This window comes from Notolepis coatsorum, assembly GCF_963971535.1.
Source record: "Notolepis coatsorum genome assembly, chromosome: 10".
Taxonomy (NCBI): Eukaryota; Metazoa; Chordata; class Actinopteri; order Aulopiformes; family Paralepididae; genus Notolepis; species Notolepis coatsorum.
Window position 1 is genome coordinate 96,797,240 of NC_140174.1, and position 26,940 is coordinate 96,824,179.

General features: G+C 42.2%; 1 protein-coding gene across 2 annotated transcripts in view; it reads right to left on the reverse strand.

The window, feature by feature from the left end:
* acacb (acetyl-CoA carboxylase beta) overlaps window positions 1–26,940 on the reverse strand; it is a 107,841-nt gene that overhangs the window by 24,611 nt on the left and 56,290 nt on the right. Inside the window, exons 26-40 of one of the 2 annotated variants that reach the window (XM_084323681.1) lie at window positions 24,110–24,223; window positions 23,935–24,024; window positions 23,708–23,826; window positions 15,013–15,036; window positions 13,271–13,411; window positions 12,424–12,523; window positions 12,114–12,221; window positions 11,939–11,995; window positions 10,696–10,737; window positions 9,498–9,713; window positions 8,489–8,644; window positions 6,687–6,890; window positions 5,463–5,618; window positions 3,458–3,580; window positions 2,105–2,374 (exon numbers count right to left, since the gene is read on the reverse strand). In XM_084323681.1, coding sequence (XP_084179807.1) covers window positions 2,105–2,374; window positions 3,458–3,580; window positions 5,463–5,618; window positions 6,687–6,890; window positions 8,489–8,644; window positions 9,498–9,713; window positions 10,696–10,737; window positions 11,939–11,995; window positions 12,114–12,221; window positions 12,424–12,523; window positions 13,271–13,411; window positions 15,013–15,036; window positions 23,708–23,826; window positions 23,935–24,024; window positions 24,110–24,223 — 1,920 coding nt within the window. The remainder of the gene's footprint in view (window positions 1–2,104; window positions 2,375–3,457; window positions 3,581–5,462; window positions 5,619–6,686; window positions 6,891–8,488; window positions 8,645–9,497; window positions 9,714–10,695; window positions 10,738–11,938; window positions 11,996–12,113; window positions 12,222–12,423; window positions 12,524–13,270; window positions 13,412–15,012; window positions 15,037–23,707; window positions 23,827–23,934; window positions 24,025–24,109; window positions 24,224–26,940) is intronic. The other variant, XM_084323682.1, reaches the window with a different exon arrangement.

The following is a 26,940-nucleotide window of genomic DNA, read 5'->3' on the forward strand; positions in this document are numbered from 1 at the left end:
AGCTTTTTCAAACAGTCTGTAATGCATTTTGGAAACGGGAGATGGGCTCATGGTGTAATGGGCCACCTGGCCTGAGAAACATAAGGAGGAAAGAAAAAGTAAGGACTTACTTCTGGTCATTATTTGGGTAGAACACACATATTTTGAATGCCTTCTGCAGTTTTTTTCTTTTTTTTTTCAGTCATTTTAATCTAGATTAATCTATATTAAATCCAGGATTGCAGATAGATTAATCTAGATTAAAAAAATGTATCTATGCCCACCTCTAATATATATATATATATTAGAGCTGGGCCGTTAACGGCGTTAACATGCTGTGTTAACGCGATACTAGTATTGCGCGATAATATAATTGACGCAGTTCATCTAAAAAAATTAAATTTTTTCTTTTTTTTTTTACCTTTATTTACCCAGGGTAGGTTCGCTGAGCACAGATGCTCTTTTTCAGGAACGCCCTGCTTCACATTCACACAGTTCCATTCACACCTGGGAGCTGCCCAGTACAACCACAGTTGACACCATTGGCCACTGAGCAACTCCACTGGAGCAGTTGATTTGCATTGGCAGGGTTTGGCCCTGTCTGGCACCCAACGGGAAAAATATTATAGGCACTATAAGTAGACACCGCTACATAAAACAAGCTGGTCTGCCTGAGTGACTGGTGGAAGAAGGAGAAATAGCGATTGGACTGATTGAGTCAAGCCATGTCACATAGTTCAAGTTTGAAATGCTTCTTTCTGTTTTGCTCCTGAGAGTGTGCTAGATACTGTACTGTACTGGTAATATTATTTATTTGTGTTAACTTCTGAATAAAACAACTTATTAAACACAAGTACATCTTATTGAACATTATTTTGATATTTCATTACCAATTATCATAGCAAAACAGCTTTTTCAAACAGTCTGTAATGCATTTTGGAAACGGTAGATGGGCTCATGGTGTAATGGGCCACCTGGCCTGAGAAACATAAGGAGGAAAGAAAAAGTAAGGACTTACTTCTGGTCATTATTTGGGTAGAACACATATTTTGAATGCCTTCGGCAGATTTTTTCTTTTAGCCATTTTAATCTAGATTAAATCCAGGATTGCAGATAGATTAATCTAGATTAAAAAAATTAATCTATGCCCACCTCTAATATATATATATATATATATATTCTTACCATATATATATATATATATATATATCCATCTGTCTGTAAATACCTGCATATAATCCTTTTACATATCTGTAGATACTTTATCTATATATGTACATATCCCTTACCTACTCTTACTAGTTACGGTGCTGGCTAGCATGACCACTACCATAGTGTCTTTATACCTGTATCACTGTACATATTAATACTACAACTCTGTACATACATCTGATTAGCACTATTATTCAGTAGTACTAATTTATATATTATATACCCAGTTTAGTCACAACATTGTATATTACTAATTGCACTTTACTCTTACATTTGCACTCTGGTTGGATGCCAAACTTATTTTTGTTGTACTGTACTTGTGCTGTATAATGACAATACATTTTAATCTAATCTAAATTGACGTACATAATTTACATAATGGAGAGTGTGGTGCTGGTATGTATAGTCTACCGTCCACTGCTCCTCTTGTTCTCCCCTATGCACTGTATCTTATTGCCCGTTGTCTGCGTATCATGTGTGTTTTCTAAGTACTGTGAAACTCTGTAAGATGAAACGTCTTCAACCCTTTCACTACCACACTACAGAGGGTTAAACCATTTCTCTGCGACAATACAGAAGGTTAACCCTTTCACTGCCACAAGACAAAGGGCTAACCCTTTAACAACCACCCTACAGAGGGTTAACCATTTCACTACCACACTACAGATGGTTAACCCTTTCACTGCCAGAAGACAAAGGGCTAACCCTTTCACAACCACACTACAGAAGGTTAACCCTTTCACCACCACACTACAGACGGTTAACCGTCTGTAGTGTGGTAGTGAAAGGTTAACCTTCTGTAGTGTGGTAGTGAAAGGGCTAAGCCATTATCACCGAGCCAACCCCCAGTACATTCACTGTGATTTGGCTAAACCCAAGTGTGTGTTTCCAATTCCCCCGGTAAGGTCATCACCTTGTAAGGGTCGGCAGGGTCGATCCAGGCCACCTGGAACATGTGTCTTATCTCCTCTGCCAGGCCGATGCGCGCCCCGCTGTTGGCAGAGATGTAGATCCTGGGGATGCCCTCGGCCCTCGCCAGCTCCGACGCCCGGAGGAACAGCTCGTCCTCCTGCGGGCCGAACGAGCCGATCATGTAGGTGATGTCGTTGCAGATGACGATGATGTCACGTCCCTCTGGGTACTCGGGAGTTTTCATCCTCATCCTAAAGGCCACCATCCCCACCTGGCGAGGAGGAGGAGACGGAGATAAATGGCAAATGGCTGCATTTATATATTTATATATATATCCAAAGCGCTTTACAATTTGTTCCTCACATTTTACCCATTCACTCACACATTCACACACAGATGGCGGAGGCAACCATGCAGGGTGCCAATCTGCTCATCGGGAGCAGTTAGGGGTTAAGTGTCTTGCTCAAGGACACTTCGTCACGCTGCCTGGGAGGAGCGGGAATCAAACCGGGAACCTCCAGATTACCAGACGACTGCTCTACCTCCTGATCCACTGTCGCCCCTAAGATGACAACATGTGATGTTGCTATAATTGCGCTGATCTCCGATCATAGGGTTAGTGCAGTGGAGGTTGGCGCCACAAGGAGAAGGGTCACTGGTGAAAATCCCTTTGTATAGTTAACAAGCCTCTAGAATAGTTTCTCAAAGGGGGCGGTGCCACCCCCCAGGGGGGCGTTCAGAGAGTGGGGTGCAGAATTGTTAAAAGGGGGAGCGTTGAGAGGGGGGGCGCTAGTTTATTTGATGTATTATCATTGTTTTAATATCAGGACAACAATTTCACTGGAAACAAATAGGAGCCTACATGCAGTGAGCACAATCAAAATCGAAAAGGAAAGTGTCACTTTTTCCATTTTACATTGTTAGAAGCCTTCATCGGACATGCTTAATTGATCCAATAAACTGAGCCAAAGAGAAACATTAATGGCTGAGAATTTCATAGATACCCATGAAAATGTAATTTCCACCGGGTGTGTGGGGTTGAGGGGGCGTTATGGGACCTGGACGTCAGATAGGGGGGGCGTTAACCCAAAAAAAGGCAGAGAACCACTGCTCTAGAATCCTTGTGCGTTTTTGCGTGATCCTCCCGTTTGCAAAAACGGAGCTGCTTGTAATGCAAGACACATTTCAGACATTTGACATTAAAGTGCTAATCTAATCTAATGTAATCTAACCTAAGTGGATATGTGGTTATACAGAGTTTACAGCTGCAGCGGTTGCATCAGTGTCACTGCAGGGACAGAGAGAGTGGTTCTGCAGGGGTGGTGTTATTTCGGTGTTACTGTAAACGTCTTACGTCGTTGTCTCCGGGCAGACGGTTCATGTGCACCAGCCTCCCTTGGGGGTCCAGGACCAGCTCGGTGCACATCAGAACATCTTTAGGGTACTTCTCCCCCGGGCCCCACTGCTTGAAGAGAGCCTGCAAGAGGAGACGTCTGGGTCAGAACCAGATACCTCAATGGCATCCAGAAAAACAGTACAGGTTGAAGGTAATATTCTGTGTGGCTCTTTAGGGCTGGTAGGTAGATATATATGGAATATCTGCCATTATTACATGGCTTTTTAACATTCGCAGAAATGCTTGATTGTGATTGGTCAATAGCCCCCGACAGCGGTGAATAATTTTTCGATAATTCACCGCTGCCATGGGCAACCGAGCAATAATCACCGGTGATACGGGTAACTAGCGCTATTGACCAATCACAATCAAGCATTTAGATCGCAGTCACGAAAGCTAAGCTCAGCATATGCACAGCTGCACTCATCAGTGCAATCAGACCATAGACCTGCCGGCGATAATAATAATAACTTTATTTGGGCTGACAGCGGAGCCACAGAACAACTGCGTCTGCATTTGATCTCGTCTTGTCGATGGTGTAAAATTAATTAGGTATATTGTTAGTAAGTTAGCCATGTAATAAGCGGGATAATGTATAGCTATACTCGGTCATTGTCGCAAAATAATTGACCTTCACTACGTTTAGAACACCTCGGCGAGGCGCCTCGGTATTCTAAACTCTGTGTCGGTCAATTATTTTGCGACAATGACCTCGTAGCTATACATTATCCCTTACATAGTGGATGATATACTATATAGAAATGTTTAAGTTAATCTTAAAAAGATTCTTTTCAGCAGCATAATAAAGATTTTGGGAAAAAAATTTGATTAGAATTAGTGCTGTCAAGCGATTAAAAAAATGAATCTAATTAATTACAGGATTTGTAATTAATTAATCTAATTAATCGCATTTTAATCGCATTACCATTTTATGCCTCATATTCTATATTCTATAATCATATTTCAAATTGCATGTGTCCGGATGGCAGAATTCAGTACTGTATCTACAAAACCTTCTGTTTAATCATCTTCCATCTATTAATTTGCTTAGATTTTTCAGGTCTGGTCAATTTGAGCATGGTGTTATTCACAGTCAAAGATAAAAAAAAATGTATTGATATTCTCATTTGGTTCATTACAATTTACTCAAAATAAAATGTTCATTCAATCAATCACCGCGCAGATTGATTGATTGAATGAAAATGTTATTAACAGATTGCAGAATGGGTACAATACAGTACGGCTCAATACACACAATTGTTAAGGGAATGCAGACCAGAGAAAGACTTTCGTCTTGTTTACATCAGGGTCCCCCATTTTCAATTCATAATGAATTGTAAGTAAGGGTGCAACTTGCACCGTGCAATCCATTCTTTGTGGATCTAGCCCACAGTATTTCTGACACTGGGAATACATTCCCTGAGATTCATAGATGTCCCTAGAATCAGATACCAAGAACATGCAAATGGACCATATTAAAAAAAAAGTGTAAATGTGTATTCTACATGCTTATGGGATGAATGAGATAAAAAAAAAATATTATTATATAAAAATAAAATAAAAATTGTAATTAATTTTGAGTTAATTTTCATAACGCGATTATTTGCTGTGTAATTAATTAATCTAATTAACGCGATAAACTGACAGCCCTAATTAGAATATACCCCTCTGAATGGAAATAGCACCATGACAAATGTATTACAAAAAGAAAAAAAGACAGCAAATCACTGTAATTTCCACCTGGAAAAAAACAACAAATACTGTAAAAAGAAATATAATAAAAAAAACATCATATTTTGATCATATCACCAGTCCTAAGGCTATTCAGCACCAAATGTAGAAAAAAATATGAGAAACCCCGCCCTCTTTTCTTGATCGTCCAATCAAAATGGTAGCTTCCCCCGGGACAGGAAACGACGATTGTGATCAGAGGACCAAGACAGGAGGGTGGTCAATTTGGCACCTGTCGGAACATTTCGGGGAAGTCGTAGACGAAGGTGGTGCCCAGCGTCTGGGCCTGGAAGCGCTTGGCCTGCAGCAGGTCTTTGGTCACGTAGGGCGTGTTGATCAGCATGTCATGGAGAAGACCTTGCTTCTCTCCATAGGACTGGAACATGATCTGAGTAGAAAGAGAGGCAGACGGGGGTCGTTGTCAGGGGTGGGACGATACTAGTAACTCACCATACAATACTCATATCTGGCCCTCGATAGCGATAATTTTTCATCTACGATACGTTACGATAATGTCTGTGTAATATCTGTGTAACCGAAGAAGAAAAAATATTGCAGTAAAATTGGACTGTCAAGCCAAAAAGAAATAAAAAAATAACACAATATATTGCTGTATCGATTTTCCCCCACCCCTAGTTGTTGTAGTTCTTCACATAATATTTCTGTCCTTTAAATACCATCTGCCAACATGCAGATCTGTGAATCTAGAGCCACCTTTAATGTTTAATGTTTCATTTCCATCTCGACTTTCATTATATTTTATTTTTATATGACACGTTGTTACAACACATCTCTAGGGATGCTCGATATTGGCTTTTTTACCGATACCGATATACCGATATTGTCCAACTCTTAATTTCCGATGCCGATATCAACCGATACCGATATATGCAGGGTTTCCCCCCCCCAAAAAATTGAATAATTTCAGGTAATTAACATTACATATCTCTTGTTGTGGAATTAACATAACATTATGCATACTTTTGACAATAAATAAAATCAGAATTTGTTCTTACTTGCTTGCCTGGGTAAATAAAGGTTATAGAAATGTAATTTTTTATTTAATTTATTTTTCTTTTAAACCGATACCGATATTTTCCGATATCACATTTTAATGCCAATATCGGTAGGCCAATAATATCGGACATCCCTAGTTTTTATATAACTTTGATTTTTAATACTTGTATGGATCTTTACAACTGTTTTTCTTTCTTTCCTTTTCATAGCCGTTTGTTACTCGTTTAATTGTATTTAATTGTTGCCGAAGACAACTAAATTTCTCCCTGGGATGAAAGTACCTACTGTATCCATCAGCTGATCTATTTACCTATTTGACCAAGATAAACTATGGAGTAGCATCTTCATTGAGCCTAAACTAAAGGCTACCATAGCAGACTACTATGGAGCAGCGTCTCCATTGAGCCTAAACTAAAGGCCCATTGCAGGCTGTCTGTACCTGTCCAGAACTTGGGCTGTTGACCTCCTTGTAGAGGCTGATGTCCAGATAGTAGCCAGACTCATTGGTGAGGAAGAGGCGGATGGGGATGGCGTTCCCCGTGGGCGTCAGGCGGATGTTGATCTTCAGCTCGGCTTGAAGGACCCGCAGCTTCCACAGACGACTGCCGTAACGCATCACCATGGAGCGCACGGACTCCTCTATCTGAGGACGAGAGACGGACGACACGGGGACCAAAGACATCCTCAGTCCACTAATAATAGTCATGGTATTCTGTTGATTTATAGAAATAGTCTATTTAACTGACAAATCTATACAATTATGTTTCCAATGTTATTGTTGTTCTGCAGTTGAATGCAGAGGGGCCTCTCTAGTGGTTGTTAAAGATGGAATAATATGTGAATATTTGTGACTATTATAATATTTGTGAATATTAAAATATTTGTAATTAATGACGAAAAAGGGAACTATTACAGTGAACATATATATATTATAATGATTGCCTGAGGATTCTGCTGAGGAAGCCTAGGTGCTGCAGCGCCAGGGAAATGTTTTGTGGTGCTGGAGTTAACTTCGTTCAGGCTCTGCTGAGACACCTGATGTACAAATGTATCTGTCGTCTGAATGTGTCTCAGAATAGGATCATCCTGTTGCTGTCTCAACCGAATCTCAGTGACATCAAGTTCCAGTCCTGTATCTGGAAGTATTGGTACAGTGACCTGTTGTAGAGCTGGCTTATGTTTTTATTTATTGTAATGTAACTTGTTGATTATGTTTGTGTGTTTTTACTCTGTTGACCCTGTGTCTGTTAACCCTTTATCTGCCAGGGATTATTCTGATCTTAATCCACTGTCTGCCAGTACTGTAAGTCTATGGAGATGTTCCCCTTCTTTGCAGGGCTATAACTTTTTAAATTGTATCGCTAAATTGACATTACTATGGCCCATTCAACGTCAAGTATCTATCGTTAAGGATGTAGCAACGTTCTACTTTTTCATTCACATATTCATACTAAAATACGGTCTAAAGTATAAATATGTTTTTATCGTTTTCTGCAGAATTCTGCAGAACGTGATTTATAGCCATAAATACATATATTACATCATCAAATGTAGTTTGATACCGATTGACGTCAGATAAAAATGTTCAATTGTACAAGGTCCTAAACGTCATGCCTCATCATCTGCTGGTGACCGGAGGGAGGGGGTTTATGAGTCCGTGGCCGACGTTAAATCATTTATGTAGTATGGGCGATACATAGATCACAGCAGTTTATATGGATCATAATAAGCAAACACGCTGAAACTTACTGCAGCTTCCTCTGACCGTTGGGTGGTCAGCGTGGAGCAGAAAGTTCGCGATTATGGGATGTTGATATATGCGATCCATTTCCAGGTTGTATAATAATATATACGTCCAAATCATGTTGTTTATCGAGTTATTGGCAACGGATCGCTATCCAGTGTGTCGAGCTCGAGTCCCGCAAGCGATAGCGAGTGGCCGGACCGAATATGGATGAGCACCACTTCCTGCCGCTCATTGCCTGTTTGGGCGATCCACCGATCGGCCACCAGATGGCGCTCTTGAACCGTTGGAGAGTTGAGAGGAGATCAACAGGAGATCTCAAGTCTCCGTGGGTGAAATATGATTGACATGACAGATTTTTTTAAATATTGATCTCAAAGACGCCGTACGGCGTCATTGGCAGATTACGCATGGCGGAGAATGACGTGGTAACACGTCATTGGCGAATAAAGGGTTAATAAAGGTGATTTGATATATATATATATATTGGCATTGACCTTGGAAGGGTCCATGATGACAGTGGGGACGAAATTGAGGAAGATGTGGTTGCAGTCTGTGCGCACGGTGGTGTTGCTGAAGGCCACCTCCAGCTCGTCCATGGCCTCCAGCAGCATGCGCTCCCCTTCGTTCTGAAGGTACTCAAACGAGGCTTCCTGGGGGGCGAGAGGAGGGTCACGATGGAGGTGTTACTGCACCTCGATAAAAACACCACATAGGCCACGTTTAGTCTTTCGTATCACAAACTCAATATAAACAAGGAAATAGAATAGTAAAAGAAAAGAACTGAACACAGAAAAGTCTTCTTTTCAAGTCTAAAGACTTTTCCATGTGTGGTGAAAGCACTTGTATTCATGGACATCCATCTGCATCATCATCAGCACCATCAAGAGACTCACAGCTGTGCACAGGACGCGTATACTGATACACAGTGTTTTACCAACACAACCAATCATTTACCAACACAACCAATCATTTACCAACACAACCAATCATTTACCAACACAACCAATCATTTACCAACACAACCAATCATTTACCAACACAACCAATCATTTACCACTTCTCACTTTCTCTCTCTTACTATCACACACACACAAAATACCATACAGTTTCTCTACACAGCGACATATGCATTGCACGCACACAGCTGTCTCATAAGTGTGTCATGATCCAGATATCGCTGTACATCATATCTAGACTATAATTCATAGTATGTACGTTAATGCTCCACTTGTTTTGTCTACTCTTCTGTATAAATGCTTTGTTAGCTCGCCATTCTTTAGAGATCTAGGCCAGGGCCATTGCTGTAACCTAGGTCTGTGAAAGAGAGGGAGCGGTTTGTGCATGTTAGAAAGAGAGAGAGAGAGGAAGAGAGAAGTGTGTTGGTACCCCCCCCCCCCCCCCCACTATCATCTACCCTTAAAAAAAAGAGAAGAAAAAGGTATCCATTCCTTTAGAAGATGTTGACTGTGATCATCCCCCGACCCCCGGTAGCCCCCCCCTTACCTTTGTGATGAGGTCAGAGTGGCGGATGATGGCGCGGATGAAGAAGCGGTAGTCGGTGACCTCTGCTCCCTCCTGCACGCGTGCGGCTCCCAGGTACTGGTGCATCTTGTGGTTGGAACACGGCACGGCCTTCAGGTCAAAGTTCCGCATGCGGTTGAGCTCCAGCTGGAAGGCCAGCGCCGGCTCCAGGTTCCTGTAGATGCAGTCCTCCTGGAACTGAAGGGGAGGAGGGACAGACGGAGTTCACACATTAAAACACCTTAGAATACAGAGGGCCAGGGGTGCGGCTGGGTAGCGCAGTGGACTAAGCACTCGCCTACCACCGCAGAGACTCTGGGATCAAATCCAGCTGTCAGCGGTACCTCCGGCTTGGTCAGTCGTCCCTACTAACAAAATTGGTAGTGTTAGCAGGTGGGAAGCCGGTGGGGTATGTGTCCTGGTCAGTGTAAACAGAGACTCCTACTGGTCGGTCGGGGTGCCTGTTCAGCAGGGAGGGCATCTGGGGAAGGTAGTGTGATCCTCCGCACGCGTTACGTTCCCCCAGTGAAACTCCTCGCTGTCAGGTGAAAAGAAACGGCTGGCGACTCCACATGTATCGGAGGAGGCATGTGGTAGTTCTACACCCTCCCCAGGCCGACAGTGGGGCAATGCGCACAACGACCAGGAAGGGAATTGGCATAACTACTAAATTGGGATGGGTGAAAAATACAGAAAGCCCAAAAATAAATAGAATAAAAAATATATAAAGAAATACAGAGGGCCATCTCTTTGGAACAATCTACTTCCATCACTACAGTCGACATCTACATTATCATTATAAAAAATGTAAAGGACTTTTATTAGCAAATATTTACAACACTGTATTGTAATTTTCATTGTAATGCATCCTTATCTTGCAACCGATGTTCGTTTGCATAATCGTTATTTTTCCTGTATGAATATTGATATTATGGGGAGGTATCTTCATAAGCCTTTTTTGGCTTCTAACCTCTCCTGCACAATGTTTTAACTTGTTCTTATTTTTATTTATATTTATATGTGCAAATAAACTTAACAATTAACAATTAAGTTCATAATCTCCTCTACTTAGTAGTTGGTGCCATATGGCAATCTTTGATGGTACAATTAGTGGTACAGTTAGTACTTCTAGACCTCTAGTATTTCTATGTCATTATGCATTCATGTTGACAAATCTTACCCCGTCTCTGGCCCTGAACGTGAAGAACTTGGGAAACTCTCTCTGTTGAAATAAAACGTAAAACAAAACAAAATAAATTATGCATGTATTGGAGATTGGAATATTGAAGAACAGAATCAATATGTCCATTGTAACTGTGCGAGTTGAAATCCCTGTAAAAATGACATATATTACACCAGCTAACCAGTGGAGTGGGCTAAAACCCAAGCATCGTAGTAACATTAACTCTTTCAGTGCCACTCACGAGATTTCTCGTGTTTTTTTATAGGTGGTTGCTAGCCACTCACGAGATTTCTCGGATTTTTTTTTATTTTTTTTTTTTTTGCGATCTGAAAAATTATTGCATCACCCGAGCCTACCCGAGTATTGCCGAGCTGCGCCGGTGATCACTGTGGAAAAAAGCGCCCCCTGTCGTCTCCCAGATGACATAAGTGATTTTGGAATGGACTCAATGAAAATGAATGGGGAAAAAAATCCGGTACTCCACATTTTCCAGTTCACTGATCCAGCCGGGGTTACTAGAGTTCATTCTGGAGCCTCAGATCTCCGCGGATCATGGAGAACCACTGTGTCGCGTTGGATCCATACACGTATCGATTTTTTCGAATGGTGATCAGGAATTGGAATATACCAGTTGGATACCATCTGATGTCAGGTAAGGACTCTATGTTATCAGTGGTAGGATAATCAGAGTAATTTTGATGAAGTTATAAGCTGTTTTGTGAAATCTCTTCTTTCGTTTTCACTGTAAAAGTCCGAGAGGAAATCAACAAGGCGATTGTCCGCGCGCGGCCGTAATGTGCGTGCGTGCACGTATAATATTGATCATCTAGCGTTTATTTGAAAACGATTCATAAAAAGGCCGACGAATATCAACGTTGTGGAATATTCCACTAAAAGACGTTTTTCATAGAATGCTCCAGAATGAGTTGTTTTTTATATCAAAACGGGGGCTTTTCTAACTGCTCTGAAACGGCAACGACGCGATAAAAAAACAATCTGCCTTCACAGCACTGTCTGGAACATAGTCTTTGATAATGCGATGGGCAGATTAGACACATAGCCATAATTTAAAACATAGATTAGGCGATATTAACGTTAACATTGGCGCGGATGGTGGCATTCAAGCGGTAAAATGGAAAACCAGGCATGGCATTTAAAGAGTTAATGTTAGGGAAGCAACAGCTGTGATTGGAGGATCAAGAAAAGGGGGCAGGTTTGAGATGGGTCAATTAAGCCTTACCTTCTGTGCAACCAAAAACGTGATCCTCCTGATGCCGTAATCAAAGAGCACCGCTTTCTGTAACAAGAAATAGAACATTTCAGAATCACTCATTACAGACTGTCTTACAATATGACACTAAAACATAACCATAACACTGATGGTCATTTAGAATGAGCTATATTAAAAAGCTGACCTTAGACTGTGCATATTCAGAGAAGGCTGTGACCAAGTCATCGTCATCCTCTGTGTCTGCTGACTTGATGGACACGTTAATGATGTGGATTGGGTTCTCTCTCATATTCTGTGTAAGAAAGAGAAATTAAGATTAGATTAGATGCAAATGTAGTGTACAGTGATCCAGATATAAAGATCACTTTGGTAGTAATAGGTCATACTGGCCGGCAGCAGTAACTAGTAAGAGTAGGTAAGGGATATGTACAGATATGTACAGGGATGTAAAATACATTCTTATTTGCTGATCCCACAACAGCCGTGGCGCCCACCTTGCAGTTCTCCTCCTCGTAGAGGCTGGAGCAGGCCTCTGAAAACAGGGGACACTCCAGGAGAGGGTCCGCAAAGCTGGAGAGTATCTCGTCAAAGTTCCTGCGAATTAACACGATTACGGTTGACCTTCAGTGACTGAAATTGGTTAATTGCTCGGTTCCATAGATCAGTGGTTGGTCCTTTTGGGAGTTCCAGGGGGAGGGGGTCCTAGTTTAATTTCACTATTTCCATTCACTAGAAGTTAAAGGAACACGCCGACATTTGGGGAAATTAACTTACCGTCTTCTCCAGAGATAGACCATAAGAGATACCAGTTTCCTCTCTGTGCGTTCAGTAGAAAGCTATCTGGCTGCACGTTAGCCTAGCTTAGCACAATGAATGGAAGCGGACATGACCAGTTAGCCTAGGCATTGTCCCAACTAACACCTCTCCCGAAGGCTAACCGGTCATGTTCGCTTCCATTCATTGTGCTAAGCTAGGCTAACGTGCAGCCAGATAGCTTTCTACTTAACGCACAGAGAGGAGACTGGCATCTATCTTCTTGTCTCTCTCTGGAGTCAGGAAGTGTCGGGGGCAGCGTGAGCCTCCCACGCGTTACTCCTCGCCACTGAGAGATCGAGCTGCGCAGGTGAAAAGATGCGACTGCTGTTACCTCAAGTACCGGAGGGGACTTGTGCTATGTATGACTTAGTCCACATTGCAGCCGGCTTGTGGGAGGCAAGAAACAGCGTTCGTGACAGGGGAGGGTTGAATTGGATGATACGAAATTGGGATGGGAGAAAAATATAGAAAAAAATGGGAGAAAAAGTGGATCAAAAAAAAAAGAAGAAGGTCCTGGCTTTCTACCTTTTGAAGTCCTCGAAAGACTGGAAGGCAACCATGGCGCCCATGCGTTGGCAGGGAGGAGAGAGCGCCCCCTCCATGAAGAGCTCGCTGCCCTGTCGCCTCATCTCAAACTGGCCTGAACTGCTCGCGGGGACGGCCACCCTGAGGACGGGACACACAGGTCACAGGTCAGTCCTGAATAGCCCAGGGTCAGCCCAGGGTCAGCCCAGGGTCAGCCAGGGGCGGCGGTGGGCGGGTCTGCTTTGCACAAAACACTGACAGCCATCAGCGCAAAGACAACTGCTGAGGACACTAGAAGCAATTGCCTACATACAGTTTTAAATCTGCATAGCAACAAAACAATCTAATAGCAAACAACTGCATCTTCATATAGCGATTGAGCCATTGTATGACATTATAAACTTTTATTTACTTTTATTTCCAGAGATTATAAACGAATGTAATTAGGCATTTGCTTGGGAATTGCTGGGCAACTCATGAATACAAATCTGATGCTGGAGAATACGGACTCCCAATTTACATCAATTGTCAAATGATCAAGCTTTAACACAATGGCCGCCAACGAGTCAACTCGTTATAGCCCGCCAATCGTTGGACGCCAACAACGAGTATACTCGTTATTGTGATCGTTATTTCTTTTATTCACTATTTCCATTCAAAATTCATCCTGCTGTGCTGTGGAAATGTGTGGCACTCTGTCTGAGATCGCAACGGTCCGATACCGCCGCCTGGTGGTATGCGGCCGATGTTGCACTTACTTTCTGAAGGAAGTTTGACTCTGTGCGTCATTGAATGTCTTCCGGGCGGCGTTATCTTGTAACGTGGATCAAGATACACACTTGATTGCATTGAATCGCCTTTGGGACACCAGAATCATTATGCTTTTGGGGCTTATGGCGTGGGCCAAATGGACATACGATCTCGCAGATGGCAATCAAATAATTGGAATATTCTTTTTACAGTCTCATCGGCCACAGGTAAGAGCAATCTAACGTTAATTTCAGCTTGATTGTCCATTGCCATCAGAGTCATCGCTCTGATCAACGTATGCTGTTGTACTAACGAATGCCGTTATTGACAATCAATTAATCATAAACGACCTCCCCCCTTTCCTGCATGCATGATGGAACATAATATACCGATCATATGCATTTGAATTTTTTATTGTAGAGTGTATAGGGACGAAATGCCAATGGATTAAGTATAATATGCGTCGCAGCCTATTACTAGCGTTCCAGGAATTATCCTAGACCACTCAAACTATATTCACCACGGTATAAAACGACAATGTATGGATGGAAAAAATATTCCTTTTCCACATCTTGAACGATAGATACCCGATGTGAAATGGGCCATAGTATTGCATATATAGCCATAATATTTAAATAGTTATAGCCCTGCAAACAAGGTGAGCGACTCCCACCGCTTACAGTGATGGCGTCAGCTGCTAAGGATGAGGCTATTGCCTGGCAGTCAATGTGTTAAGGTTTTAAGAGGAGCAACAATAAGACACGTGCCTGACACAAGCTACTTACGTGTATCACTGCACAAGCTGAGAGAAGCGCAACATGAATTATACACATATAGAAGTCAATTAGGACAGATTTGTTAGAAGAGGCTTTTAGCAGGCGTTTATGGTTCCATAGAGCGGGAGAGGGAAAGCAACACAGTGCATCCAGCATGCATTGCTGTCAGACAAACACAGACAATCCGGAGGCTGGCTGCGAGGAGCTTTACTCTACCTGTTAAGAGTAACACTGCTCCTTCTGAAATAAGATGATTGACAGGTGAAGATTAGCATCCATCTCAACGTAACCCCTACCTCTATGCATTATTACTATTATAATTATTGTTGTTGTTGTTGTTGTTGTTGTTGTTATTATTATTAGGTTAAAGCACTTTTGGAAAGGCACTCAACAGTTAGCCATAAGCAGCAACAGACATACAGACTGTATGTCTAATCTGTTACATTACAGACTGCTCTATACCTGTGCTACTCTACTGAATGGGATTATTAGGTTGCAGACTGCTCTATACCCGTCCTACTCTACTGAATGGGATTATTAGGTTGCAGACTGCTCTATACCGGTCCTACTATACTGAATGGGATTATCAGGTTGCAGACTGCTCTATACCTGTGCTGCTCTACTGAATGGGATTATCAGGTTGCAGACTGCTCTATACCTGTGCTGCTCTACTGAATGGGATTATCAGGTTGCAGACTGCTCTATACCTGTGCTGCTCTACTGAATGGGATTATCAGTGTTACAGTCACAAACAAGTGCTAGCCAATCAGGAGAGGGCTGACAAGATACTTCCAGTCACAAACAAGTTCTAACCAATCAGGAGGGCTGACAGATACTCACTGTGCGTTCTCTTTTCTCTTGTTTTTTGACCGACTCTGAAGTGAGATGGTACACCTCGAGGGTAAATAATAAATAAATATATTAAAAAATATATATAAAATATATATAAATTTGAATATATTGTTTTTTTGAGGCCCGGTTGTCAGGGTAACCGACAGGACAGCAAACTACTTTCCCTTTCAAATTATCTTAAGCGACTGGTTTATTAGTGATTTAATAATTTTCCTTGCAGAAGGGTTTATCTACTTAATCTGGTAAAACGAAGGTCAACCGGGAACATAATGACCACTATCTTACTTTGTAGTGGAGCTGACAAGAGGATTATCCCTTAAGAGTAAGAGAGCCACGGCGGCTAAGTGGCGCAGTGGGCAAGGCGCTCACCACTAATGCAGGAGATGCTGGGTTCAAGCCCAGCTCTCGGCATTGCTACCAGCTTGGCTGGTCGTTCATACTAATACAATTGGCAGTATTAGGGGGTGGGAAGCTGGTGGGTGGGGATCGGACATTGTGGACAGCGACTCCTACAGGTCGGTTGGTGCGCCTGCGCAGCAGAATCAGGAAGCAACAAGGGCGGCGTGTCCCTCCCACGCAGACCCTCGCCGCTGAGAGATCACGCTGTACAGGTGAAAAGATGCGACAGCTGCCTCCTCGTGTACTGGAGGGGACACGTGATGCAAGGCTTCATCCACATTGCAGCCGACCTGTGGGAGGCATGGCCTAACAGCGTTCGAGACAGGGGAGGGTAGTGTGAAATTGGGATGAGAGAAAAATAGAAAATGGGAGAAAAAGTAGATAACAAAAAAAGAGTAAGAGAGCCAGACTGTGGCTCTATAGAGGAAGATTATCCCAAATAGTAAGAATAAAAATGGTTATGATCAGGGCTGAAGTTGAATAAAAGATTTATGACTGTTTAGACTGCATTACTCTCTGTCACAGTGATCTCCTGGTTGTTCCCCACTTAGGTTATCTAACTATCGCGCCGCCGCAACTAGAAACACTGGCCTGGCCTGCTTCTAAGTTCAGTGGCCTGACAAAAAAAAAAATATATATATATACCACCAAGTACCACCAGTGGTACGCGTACCACAGTAGGAGAACCACTGTCCTAATAATAATAATAATAATAATAACTTCATTTTATATAGCGCCTTTCAAAAGACCAGACTGTGGTTCCCTCTCTGTACAGGAAGATTATCCTAGAGAGTAAGAGCCAGACTGTGGTTCCAGCTCTATAGAGGAAGATTATCCTAGAGAGTAAGAGCCAGACTGTGGTTCCCTCTCTGTAGAGGAAGATTATCCCAAAGAGTAAGAGCCAGACTGTGGTTCCCTCTCTGTAGAGCAGGGGTGGGCAATTATTTTTCCCAGGGGGCCGAATGAGCAACTGAAAATATGTTGGGGGGCCGGGCCAAAATTCCAAACTCAATTATGCATAATATACATTTTATTTCTATATAAAAAGCAGTAAATGGCATTGTTTTGACCCCTGGTAAGAGTGTATGTTATTATTTGGCAATTAAAAGGTGAGGTTAGCTTTCAAAAATATAATTTATTCAAATAGAATTTATTTCCAAAATGATAAACAAAATGTGAAAGATTAATAACAAAGGGCATTTTGAGTTTCATATACTATTGAAACAAGGATTTTCTTAGCTTTCTAAAGACATCACATCATCTTATAGCAAAAATAAACAAGACATTTCACTGAACTGTGTAAAGAAAAGTGTCCCAGTTTTGTAGCCTTTTTTACTTTACATGCCTATATTAAACATTTAATGTTTTCAGAACTGTGCAAAAAAAAGAAAAAAAAATATCAAGTGTCCCATTTCACTTGTTATATTTCCACATTTTAGTGTTCTTCAATTCTTTTTTTTTCATTCAGTGTGAGAAATCCAGTCTCTGTTGAGCTTTAACAAGTCCATCAAAGTCAGGTTGCATGTCTGAGGTGGAGATGCGAAGCACAGCTGCCAGATGTTCATCAGTGAGAGAGGATCAGTACCAGGACTTGGTAAACATCATGACTGAGAATGTCTGTTCACATATGTAGGTGGATCCAAAGAGAACCAACATCTTCTGAGCATGTCTCCTAAGCGTATATTGTGCGTGTGAACGTTGACATAAAAAAAAAAGTAAAAAAAGTAAAAAAAAAAAATAAAAAAAATATTAAGAATTAATTTTTATTTTTTTATTATTATCATGTAATCTTTCGCGGGCCGGTCAGAATCATCCCGCGGGCCGTATCCGGCCCGCGGGCCGTACAATGCCCAGGTCTGCTGTAGAGGAAGATTATCCCAAAGAGTAAGAGCCAGACTGTGGTTCCCTCTCTGTAGAGGAAAATTATCCGAAAGAGTAAGAGCCAGACTGTGGTTCCCTCTCTGTAGAGGAAGATTATCCCAAAGAGTAAGAGCCAGACTGTGGTTCCCTCTCTGTAGAGGAAGATTATCCCAAAGAGTAAGAGCCAGACTGTGGTTCCCTCTCTGTAGAGGAAGATTATCCCAAAGAGTAAGAGCCAGACTGTGGTTCCCTCTCTGTAGAGGAAGATTATCCCAAAGAGTAAGAGCCAGACTGTGGTTCCCTCTCTGTAGAGGAAGATTATCCCAAAGAGTAAGAGCCAGACTGTGGTTCCCTCTCTGTAGACTAGAGGAAGATTATCCCAAAGAGTAAGAGCCAGACTGTGGTTCCCTCTCTGTAGAGGAAGATGATCCTAGACAGAGAGTAAGCGCCAGACTGTGGTTCCCTCTCTGAGAACCACTGCTCTAGGATAATCTTCCTCTACAACCACTACCACCTGAGAACGTAGCTGGCTCTCCAAGTACCACCATATGACCGACGTTAAAATACAGTCTATTCAGCTATGCACAGTTCACACAGGAGGCAAATGTATTCCTAATACCATTATTTATTGTTAACTTTTGTCAGACACAACCACAATGTACAAAGGGATAGCACTAGAACTAGCAAACTCTTCCAAACAACTCATACAATGCAAGGGGCATTGAAAACATAATAACTAACATTCTCATGGGCGGCTACGTGGCATAGTGGGCAAGGCGCTCGCCACGAATGCAGAGACGCTGGGCTCGCCTGTTCGAGCCCAGCGCTCCACATTGCTTTCAGTTTAGCTGGTCGTTCATACTAATACACATTGGCCGTATTAGGGGGTGGGAAACTGATGGGTGGGAATCGGGCGTTGTGGACAGCGACTCCTACAGGTCGGTTGGTGCGCCTGCGCAGTAGAATCAGGAAGTGTCGGGGGCAGCGTGAGCCTCCCACGCATTACTCCTCGCCACTGAGAGATCGAGCTGCGCAGGTGAAAAGATGCGACTGCCGTTACCTCAAGTACCGGAGGGGACTTGTGCTATGTATGACTTAGTCCACATTGCAGCCGGCTTGTGGGAGGCAAGAAACAGCGTTCGTGACAGGGGAGGGTTGAATTGGATGATATGAAATTGGGATGGGAGAAAATATAGAAAATGGGAGAAAAAGTGGATCAAAAAAAAAACTAACATTTTCACATAGCAAGTGAGAAAATTAAGAACGTCTCTCTCTCTCTCTCTCTCTCTCAGAAAGCAATTGTCATTCATTCTCTCTCTCTCTCTCTCTCTCTCTCACACTCTCACAGCATGTTGTTGTCTATTGACAACTAACATAAGCAGGGCCGGACTGGGGAAATAATTCAGGCTGGGAAATATTCAGGCCACTTTCTAAGTGGGGGTCCCCCACCAGGAATTATTTTGTTACAAAGACTTAATTTCCTGCATTCCGGTGCAGGAATTTTTGAAACTTTACCCTTTAACCCATTCCGTGCCAACACGAGTATAGTCGGGTTAACTCGCCATCGCTTCCGTGCCAATCACAAGTATAGTCTGGTTTTAATCGTTATTTATTTTATTAGCGATACCCATTCATTTTTCATCCATCCAGCCTGACGTTATCATTGGGAATGGGTCTGAGCTCGCAAAGGGCAAATACCGCCACCTATCGTCTCCCGGATGGTATTGCACATCATTGGATTGGATTGGCTGGGACTGTGCATCAAAAAAATAAGTCCGGTCCAGGTTTTACTTCTCGGGCATGCAGCTGGATACTATTGCATTGAGTCCCCCCACTGGGAGCATCGTGGATCATTGTGTTTTGGACTATATAACGTTGGATCAATGGACGCGATCGATATTTGGAATGGCAATCAGGAATTGGATTCATCTTTTTGCATGACATCAGATGTGAGGTAAGGCCTTTATGTTACAAATCTTGGGGTAATCAGATGTTCCTATCACCGCCATCGGAGCGCGCGTGTGTGTGAGGTTCGCGCCGACCAAAGTACGGAGACGCGAGTTTTCAGACCCCGCTTCTCTTCGTACATGAGGACACATACTATCGATAATCTAGCGTTTATTTGAAAACGATTCATAAATCAGCCGAAAAATTACAACAGGTTTTGTGTATTCCACTAAAGGGCTATTATCGTGTCTTTCTCTGGAATTACTAGAAATCTCCAAAACTATACTCGTATTCAAAACGGTATAAAACGGAAATGTACAGATGAAAAAACAATCAGTTTCGTACATGTTGACTGGAAGCAACTCATTGACGATCACTGTGTTATTTAGATCTATTGCTATTATATTTGATATGTTTTATGCACTCGCAAATAAGTCCTATTCTCCATTGGATATACTGTAGCGTTGGCACGGAAGGGCCATCAGCAGAGGGCGCTGTTGGCCCGGAATGAGTTAAATGCCAGTGTTCGTGATGGGCATCACAAATTATTGTTAAAAAAACACAAAAAGTAAAATATTTTCAATATATCAAATACAAAGTAAAATTTTCTGGGGGGGGATTATTACAGGCTAGGCATGCGTCAATGATTAGCAACAACACAGATTTGGATGGATTTTTTATAGTATAATAATAGTACATCTCACCTTAAATTATTATAAAGAGACATGTTATGCATGAAACCCGCAAGATAACACAAATTATTTGGGCATTTTTCTACTGTGAATTGTACCTAAACTGCACCTCGTCCATTTATGCCTTGCACTATATAGTATTGTATATTAGTACACTGCACAGTATTGTATATTGTATGGTAACTACGTCTACGAACATTGTACATATGTCTAAACTGAACACTGTGACCTCTTTTTTTACTTCTAATTTTTACTATGTTTTTATTTCATACTTATCTTGTCATGCACAGTCTCTGGAGCGCAACAGTAAGAAGCATTTTGTACAAAAGTATTCTGTACTTCTGTATGACAACTATTAAAGAAACTTGAACTTGAACATTATTTATAGTTTATATCCTGGACAATTGGGCCATTATTTCCCGTTATTTATTTTATCTGAACTTTATGACAAAATGGCATCCAATGTAATCAAAAAAGTCAACCAATGAACAAGATTCTTGTACCGGATCTCCTCTCTGGTAAACAAGAATACCCTGAAGACTCTGGCAGGAGCACTCATTCAAGGGTACTACGACTATGCTTGCACCTCATGGTACCAAAGCACCTCAAAGGCACTAAAAACAAGATTACAAACAAACTGGTCAGACTACTGCTTGACCTTACTCCTAAAACCTACCCCACCCTGCCCATTTGACAACCTAGGATGGCTTAGAGTAGATGACAGAGTACAGCAACTTGCAATGGGCCTGGTCTACAAGATACACTACACCATTACTAGATAGCACATGAATTCTGTAGACTACGGTGTACAGTGCAGTCTCTAAGTCTTTGGACAGTGACGTTTTGTTGTCGTTTTTTTTGGGCTCTGCACTCCAGCACTTTTTTTAAAATGGAACACTAGGAGGTTCAAAGTGCATCTTTCAGCTTTATTTTGAGGGTGTTTACATCCATATAGAGTGATCCGTGTAGGAACTGCCTGTAGCCCTTTGTATACATAGTCCTAGCATCTTAGGGGACCAAAGGTAATTGTACAAATGAACATACCGGTAAACTTCATTAAAGTCATCATATTTCACATTTGGTTGCAAACAACGAGTGCCTGAAGTCTCTGACCCATAAGTCATTCATGAAACTGTCTTTCCTGTGAACATACCTGTACACATCTGAATGGGACCTAATGGAATTTTAGGTGTAAAGTCGACTCAAACACTGTATGGGATACTGTATTTAGTTGACCTCTGAGGGTTCTTTTGTCCAGTGCCTTCCTGTCACTAGAAGTGAAAGTATAGACAGGTGCGACTACAGTGACCCTTTCACGTCCAATTTTTACTATGGAAGTGAGTGGAGAAATTGTATGTGACCAACCTGTAAGTAATCGTGTCTCTACGCCAATGTGATTTTTATTTTTTATTTTATTTAATTTCTGTCTTTTTTTTTTTACAAAGCATACTTCCAAAAAAAACGAAAAAAAATAATTATATCGCTTATAATTGCCTACCCTTTTTACATTACACTATTTACACAAAAAAATATACAAAAAAGAAACATAATTCAGTATATCATTTAGCAAAGGTTACAAACGTTTCATAGTTTTATGTACAAAACATATACATTTATTTATGTTTTTCTTTTTTTTTAATACTTTTTCTTTTTTTATATATATATGTTTTTCTTTTTCTTTTTTCTTTTTCCCTTTGTCACTATTTGAACACAGTTATGTTATAGATAAAATATAACTAAGATAATAATGAGGTTTTATATTTATGTATCACCTTATATTTGTCACCTATATCACCTTAAAAATGGCACTCAGACAACCCACCGTGGATTTATTATGCCAAATGAACAAAGTGTTTCATAAGATTACTGTCTTTATACTATCATGTACCTTACTACTATGCTACTATACTTATACTACTACCTATTCACTAAGGTTTTTTTATTTTATTTAATTTTGTATCCTCTCTTTCTCCGTTTTTTTCCTCTGTTTTCTCCCCGTCCCAATTTAGTCGTTGTGCCAATTCCCCCCCTCCCCTACCTGGTTGTTGTGCGCATGTTCTCCTACTGGTCGGTACAAGGGAACCCTGAAGTCATCCGCACACTTCCTCCGACACACGCGGCGACAGCCAGTGACTCTTTTTTCACCTGGCAGCGAGGACTCTCATTGGTGAAGTGTAATGCGTGGGAGGTCACGCTGCCTTCATCAAGTCCTGCCTCCGCTGAGCAAGCGCCCAGACCTGACCTGTAGGCGTCGCTGTCCACAACGCCAGATTCCAACCCATGACTTGCCCTCCCCCTAACCCAGCCAAACGGGTTAGTATAGCGATCAGCCAAAGCCCCAAGCAATGCTGACTCCGGGAGTCGAGAACGCAGCCTCTTGCATTGGTGACGAGCGCAATCTCCGCTACGCCACCTGACCGCCCCCTATCACTAAGGTTTGACACTATTTGACGAACAATGCCACTGACCCTTAGCTGCCAGAGTTGTACCCTTCCTGCTGACTTGTTGCACACAAATTGTAAGTCGCTTTGGATTACTAAATGTAAATGACTCGTGGTTTGCAAAAAGCTTCAGCCACACATCTGTTGGGTAGTCAAAATGATCTTTGAGGGCAATCAGCTATATGTGGGTAAAGAACATCTTATAATTTTAAAGGGGAACTATTTTACTATTTCTTTCACTATTTGGGCACTTTGAGAATTAGAGACATAGATCATATTAATATAAGTCCACATAGCTAGGAAACAATGCTAAACACTGAAAAAGGCCATTTATAAGATAGTTCCCCTTTAAGGCATTATAGCAGCATGGGGGAGGGGGGGTACAGGTAGTAGAAGACATACAGGTACAGGTCACAGAATTATAGTACAGTGGAGAAGTAAAAATAGAATAAAAAGTAAAATATAATTAACTCTGGACATGTGCATATGGGCAACAGGGTGCGAGATGAGGATTACCGGTATATCAGTTATATTTGCCCTACAATAAATATAGTTACAATATATAATCTAATAATCTAAATCTAATCTAATAAATAATCTAAATAAAACTAAATGCTAAAATGCTAAATATATGCAATATATAATCTAATAATCCAATAGTCTAAATCTAATCTAATATACAATCTAAAGATTCTGTAATTTTGTGTAAGTAGTGGCTACCTGTTGGGGTGGGACGATGGCAACATGAACTGGAAGTCTACCGCACATGTTCCATCCTGCAGCTGGTGATGCTGGAGGCTGTTCAACTCATAGGCAATGTAGCCTCTGCGCACATACACCTGGAGAAATTACACGCAATTATCAACTGAATTATCAACTGAATAGAATCAAGCTAACTCCTATGTACATGAGAATGAGGTTTCTATCTAACAAGGTTCTATGTTCACCTCCAAAGCAGCCATACAAACAACCCGATTGGTGTGGTAGAAGAAATTTGGCAAGACGTCAAAGATGGAGGTCTCGGAAAGGATGAGTTTCTGCAGGAAACAAAAACAGGTGTCATCCATTTGATTGTAAAGCTGCTTGACAATGTTGTTCATAACAAATGGGAAGATGGCCGACCTTCAGGTTCTCTGGGCAGAACTGGTGCCCGTACATGTCAATGGCCGACAGGAAGATGGACTCCACCTGGTTGTGTCTTAGCTCATAGGACGGCAGGTGAGAAGCTATCAAGACCTGTGAAAAACAAACATTTCTGTCAAAGATCACCAAAAGACAGACTGAAACCAAAACAGAAAGGATGTAATTATTCAAAAAGTCAGGTCTTGAATTTTTTTTGTCATACTGTAAGTCCAAGATTTAGATGGAAATCAAAATAAAATCTTAGTCCAACTTTAAAAGGTCACATATTGTGAAAGACAGTGTTTCTGTGTTTGTGCACATACATGTGGGTCTCTGATGGACCTACTAACACAAACTGTGAAATAAGACAACCCAGTCTATTTCTGGGCTGTCTAAGTCAGAAAACATGTGCTTCAACAAGCCATCTAGATCTGCCTCTCCCTCCTACGTCAAGTGAGGCCTTATTAGTCCAGTCCTCGACTCTTGTGTCTGTGTGGAAAAAAGCTCGTAAAACGTTCTCTATTTCCACCTAAACGATTCACTGAAATAATAGTTTCCGACACCGTTTTTGGTGAGAAACAGGATATGCCATTGCTGGATCTTAACACATTGGTTGCTGTTCACGAGAATTCTTGTTTCTGTGGCCCAACGGTTCGTTTCTGGGTCGTTATTTATTTTATTCGCTATTGCCATTCATAATCCATCTAGGCACCTTGTGCAGGCTGCCCTGAATGGGTCTGAGATCGCAAATGTCCAATACCACCACCTAGCGCCTTGCGGCCGCTATTGCGCTCCATTTGAAACAATGTGGCTTGGTGTCTGGGCCGCCTGATTGCTTTTACCAAACGGTTCGTGTTTCCGCGTTCCCGTTTTGCGCTCTGATTGGCCACTGACGTTTCTGGTCATGTGACATGTGCGCCCAATCGTGTGACGGTAAGTACTTTGGACGGTTAAGCTTAGGCGCTCTTTCGAAGTTGGTTAAGGTTAGAGTTTGTCTTAGAGCAGGGCGATATCGTGTGACGGCAAGTTCTTTCGCCGGTTCAGCTTAGGCACTCTTTAGAAGTTGGTTAAGGTTAGAGTTTGTCTTAGAGCAGGGCGATATTGTGTGACGGCAAGTTCTTTCGCCGGTTAAGCTTAGGCACTCTTTCGAAGTTGTAGGTAGTTTGCTGCTGGTCGAGGCGGAAATGGGCGCGTCATGCGATTGGGCGCACATGTCACATGACCAGAAACGTGCGTGGCCAATCAGAGCGCAAAACGGGAACGCGGAAACACGAACCGTTTGGTAAAAGCATAGTCTGGGCCGAGCTGCGGCGTGGGGGCAGGGTCTAAACACTCGGGCAAGACAAGCGGTTACCACAGTTGCATCGAGGAGGCCCCCCCCCCCGTTCATGTTCAATGCTGGATTACGTTGGAAACATGATCGCGATCAGTACTTGGAATGGCGATCAGATAATTGGATTATTCTTTTTGCAGTACATCATAGACAAGGTAAGGGCTATATATTATCAATCTTGCGTTGATCCGATAATTCTTTCCCCGCGATCGGAGCGCGCGTGTGTGTGGGGTGTCCCGTTGGTTGCGATCAAAGCACGGAGGGGCGCCCCCCCCCCCCCTTTCATGCATCCATGATGAAACATAATACCAATAATCTAGCGTTGATCTAAGATTGATTATTGATCCAGGCGAGGAATGGCACGATTTATAGTGAAATGCAGTAAAACGCTGTTTGGCTGCGTTTCCTGGGATTACATAGTATCACTCTAAAACTATACTCATATATTCACCACGGTATAAAACGGGAATGTATGGATGAAAATTGTTTCTGTTTTTTGCATGTTGACCGGAAGAAACTCACTGACAATCGACTATGTTATTAGATCCATAGCTATAATATTTAATATAGGTTTAGCACTGCAAACCGGCATTTATCCCCATTGAACAAAGCGCTGGCACTCACGGCCCAAAGCGCCCTCTGGTGAACGGCACTGGATGTGTTCATTCATATTTGATCTGCAACGCCTAGTATTGACAGTTTGATTTGAATTTCATGAGCCCGGTGCACGCCACAGTTCCGGAGTGCGGCCCTGATGATTTTAATTCTAATTTTATTGTTTTAAATGAATGTCTGTCGGCCATTAAGGCCTGGTTAGCTAGCAACTTCCTCCAGCTAAATGAGGCCAAAACAGAGGTGCTCATCGTGGCCTCTGATGGCGTTGCATCTAGGGTGGCTGGTTGCCTTGGGCCCCTAGAAACGAATGTGAGCCCCAACCTCAGGAACCTTGGGGTAAACTTTGATCAGGCCATGCACCTCGACACCCATATCAAGTCGGTGACTCGCACCTGTTTTTTCCATCTCAGGAATATTGCTAAACTCAGGTCGATAGCTTCCCACTCTGACCTAGAGTTGATCATCCATGCCTTCGTTTCTTCTCGTCTGCAATTCGGTTCTCACCTGCCTCAATAAATCATCCATAGACCGCCTCCAGTTCATCCAAAATACTGCTGCAAGACTGCTAACCAGATCAAGCAGAAGGTGTCACATTACTCCAGTTCTGGCCTCCTTGCACTGGCTTCCTATACATTTTAGAATTAATTTCAAAGTCCTGGTGCTCACTTTCAGAGCTCTGCACGGCCAGGCACCAGAATATTTAACCGACCTGCTGGAACCATATGTGCCCAGCAGGACCCTGAGGACAGCTGACCAGGATCTGTTGGTCATTCCGCGCACCAGGTTGATCACCAAAGGTGACAGAGCCTTTCAGTCTGTAGCGCCTAGACTCTGGAATGCCCTTCCTCGTGGCCTAAGAGCTGTAGCGTCTGTTGACATTTAA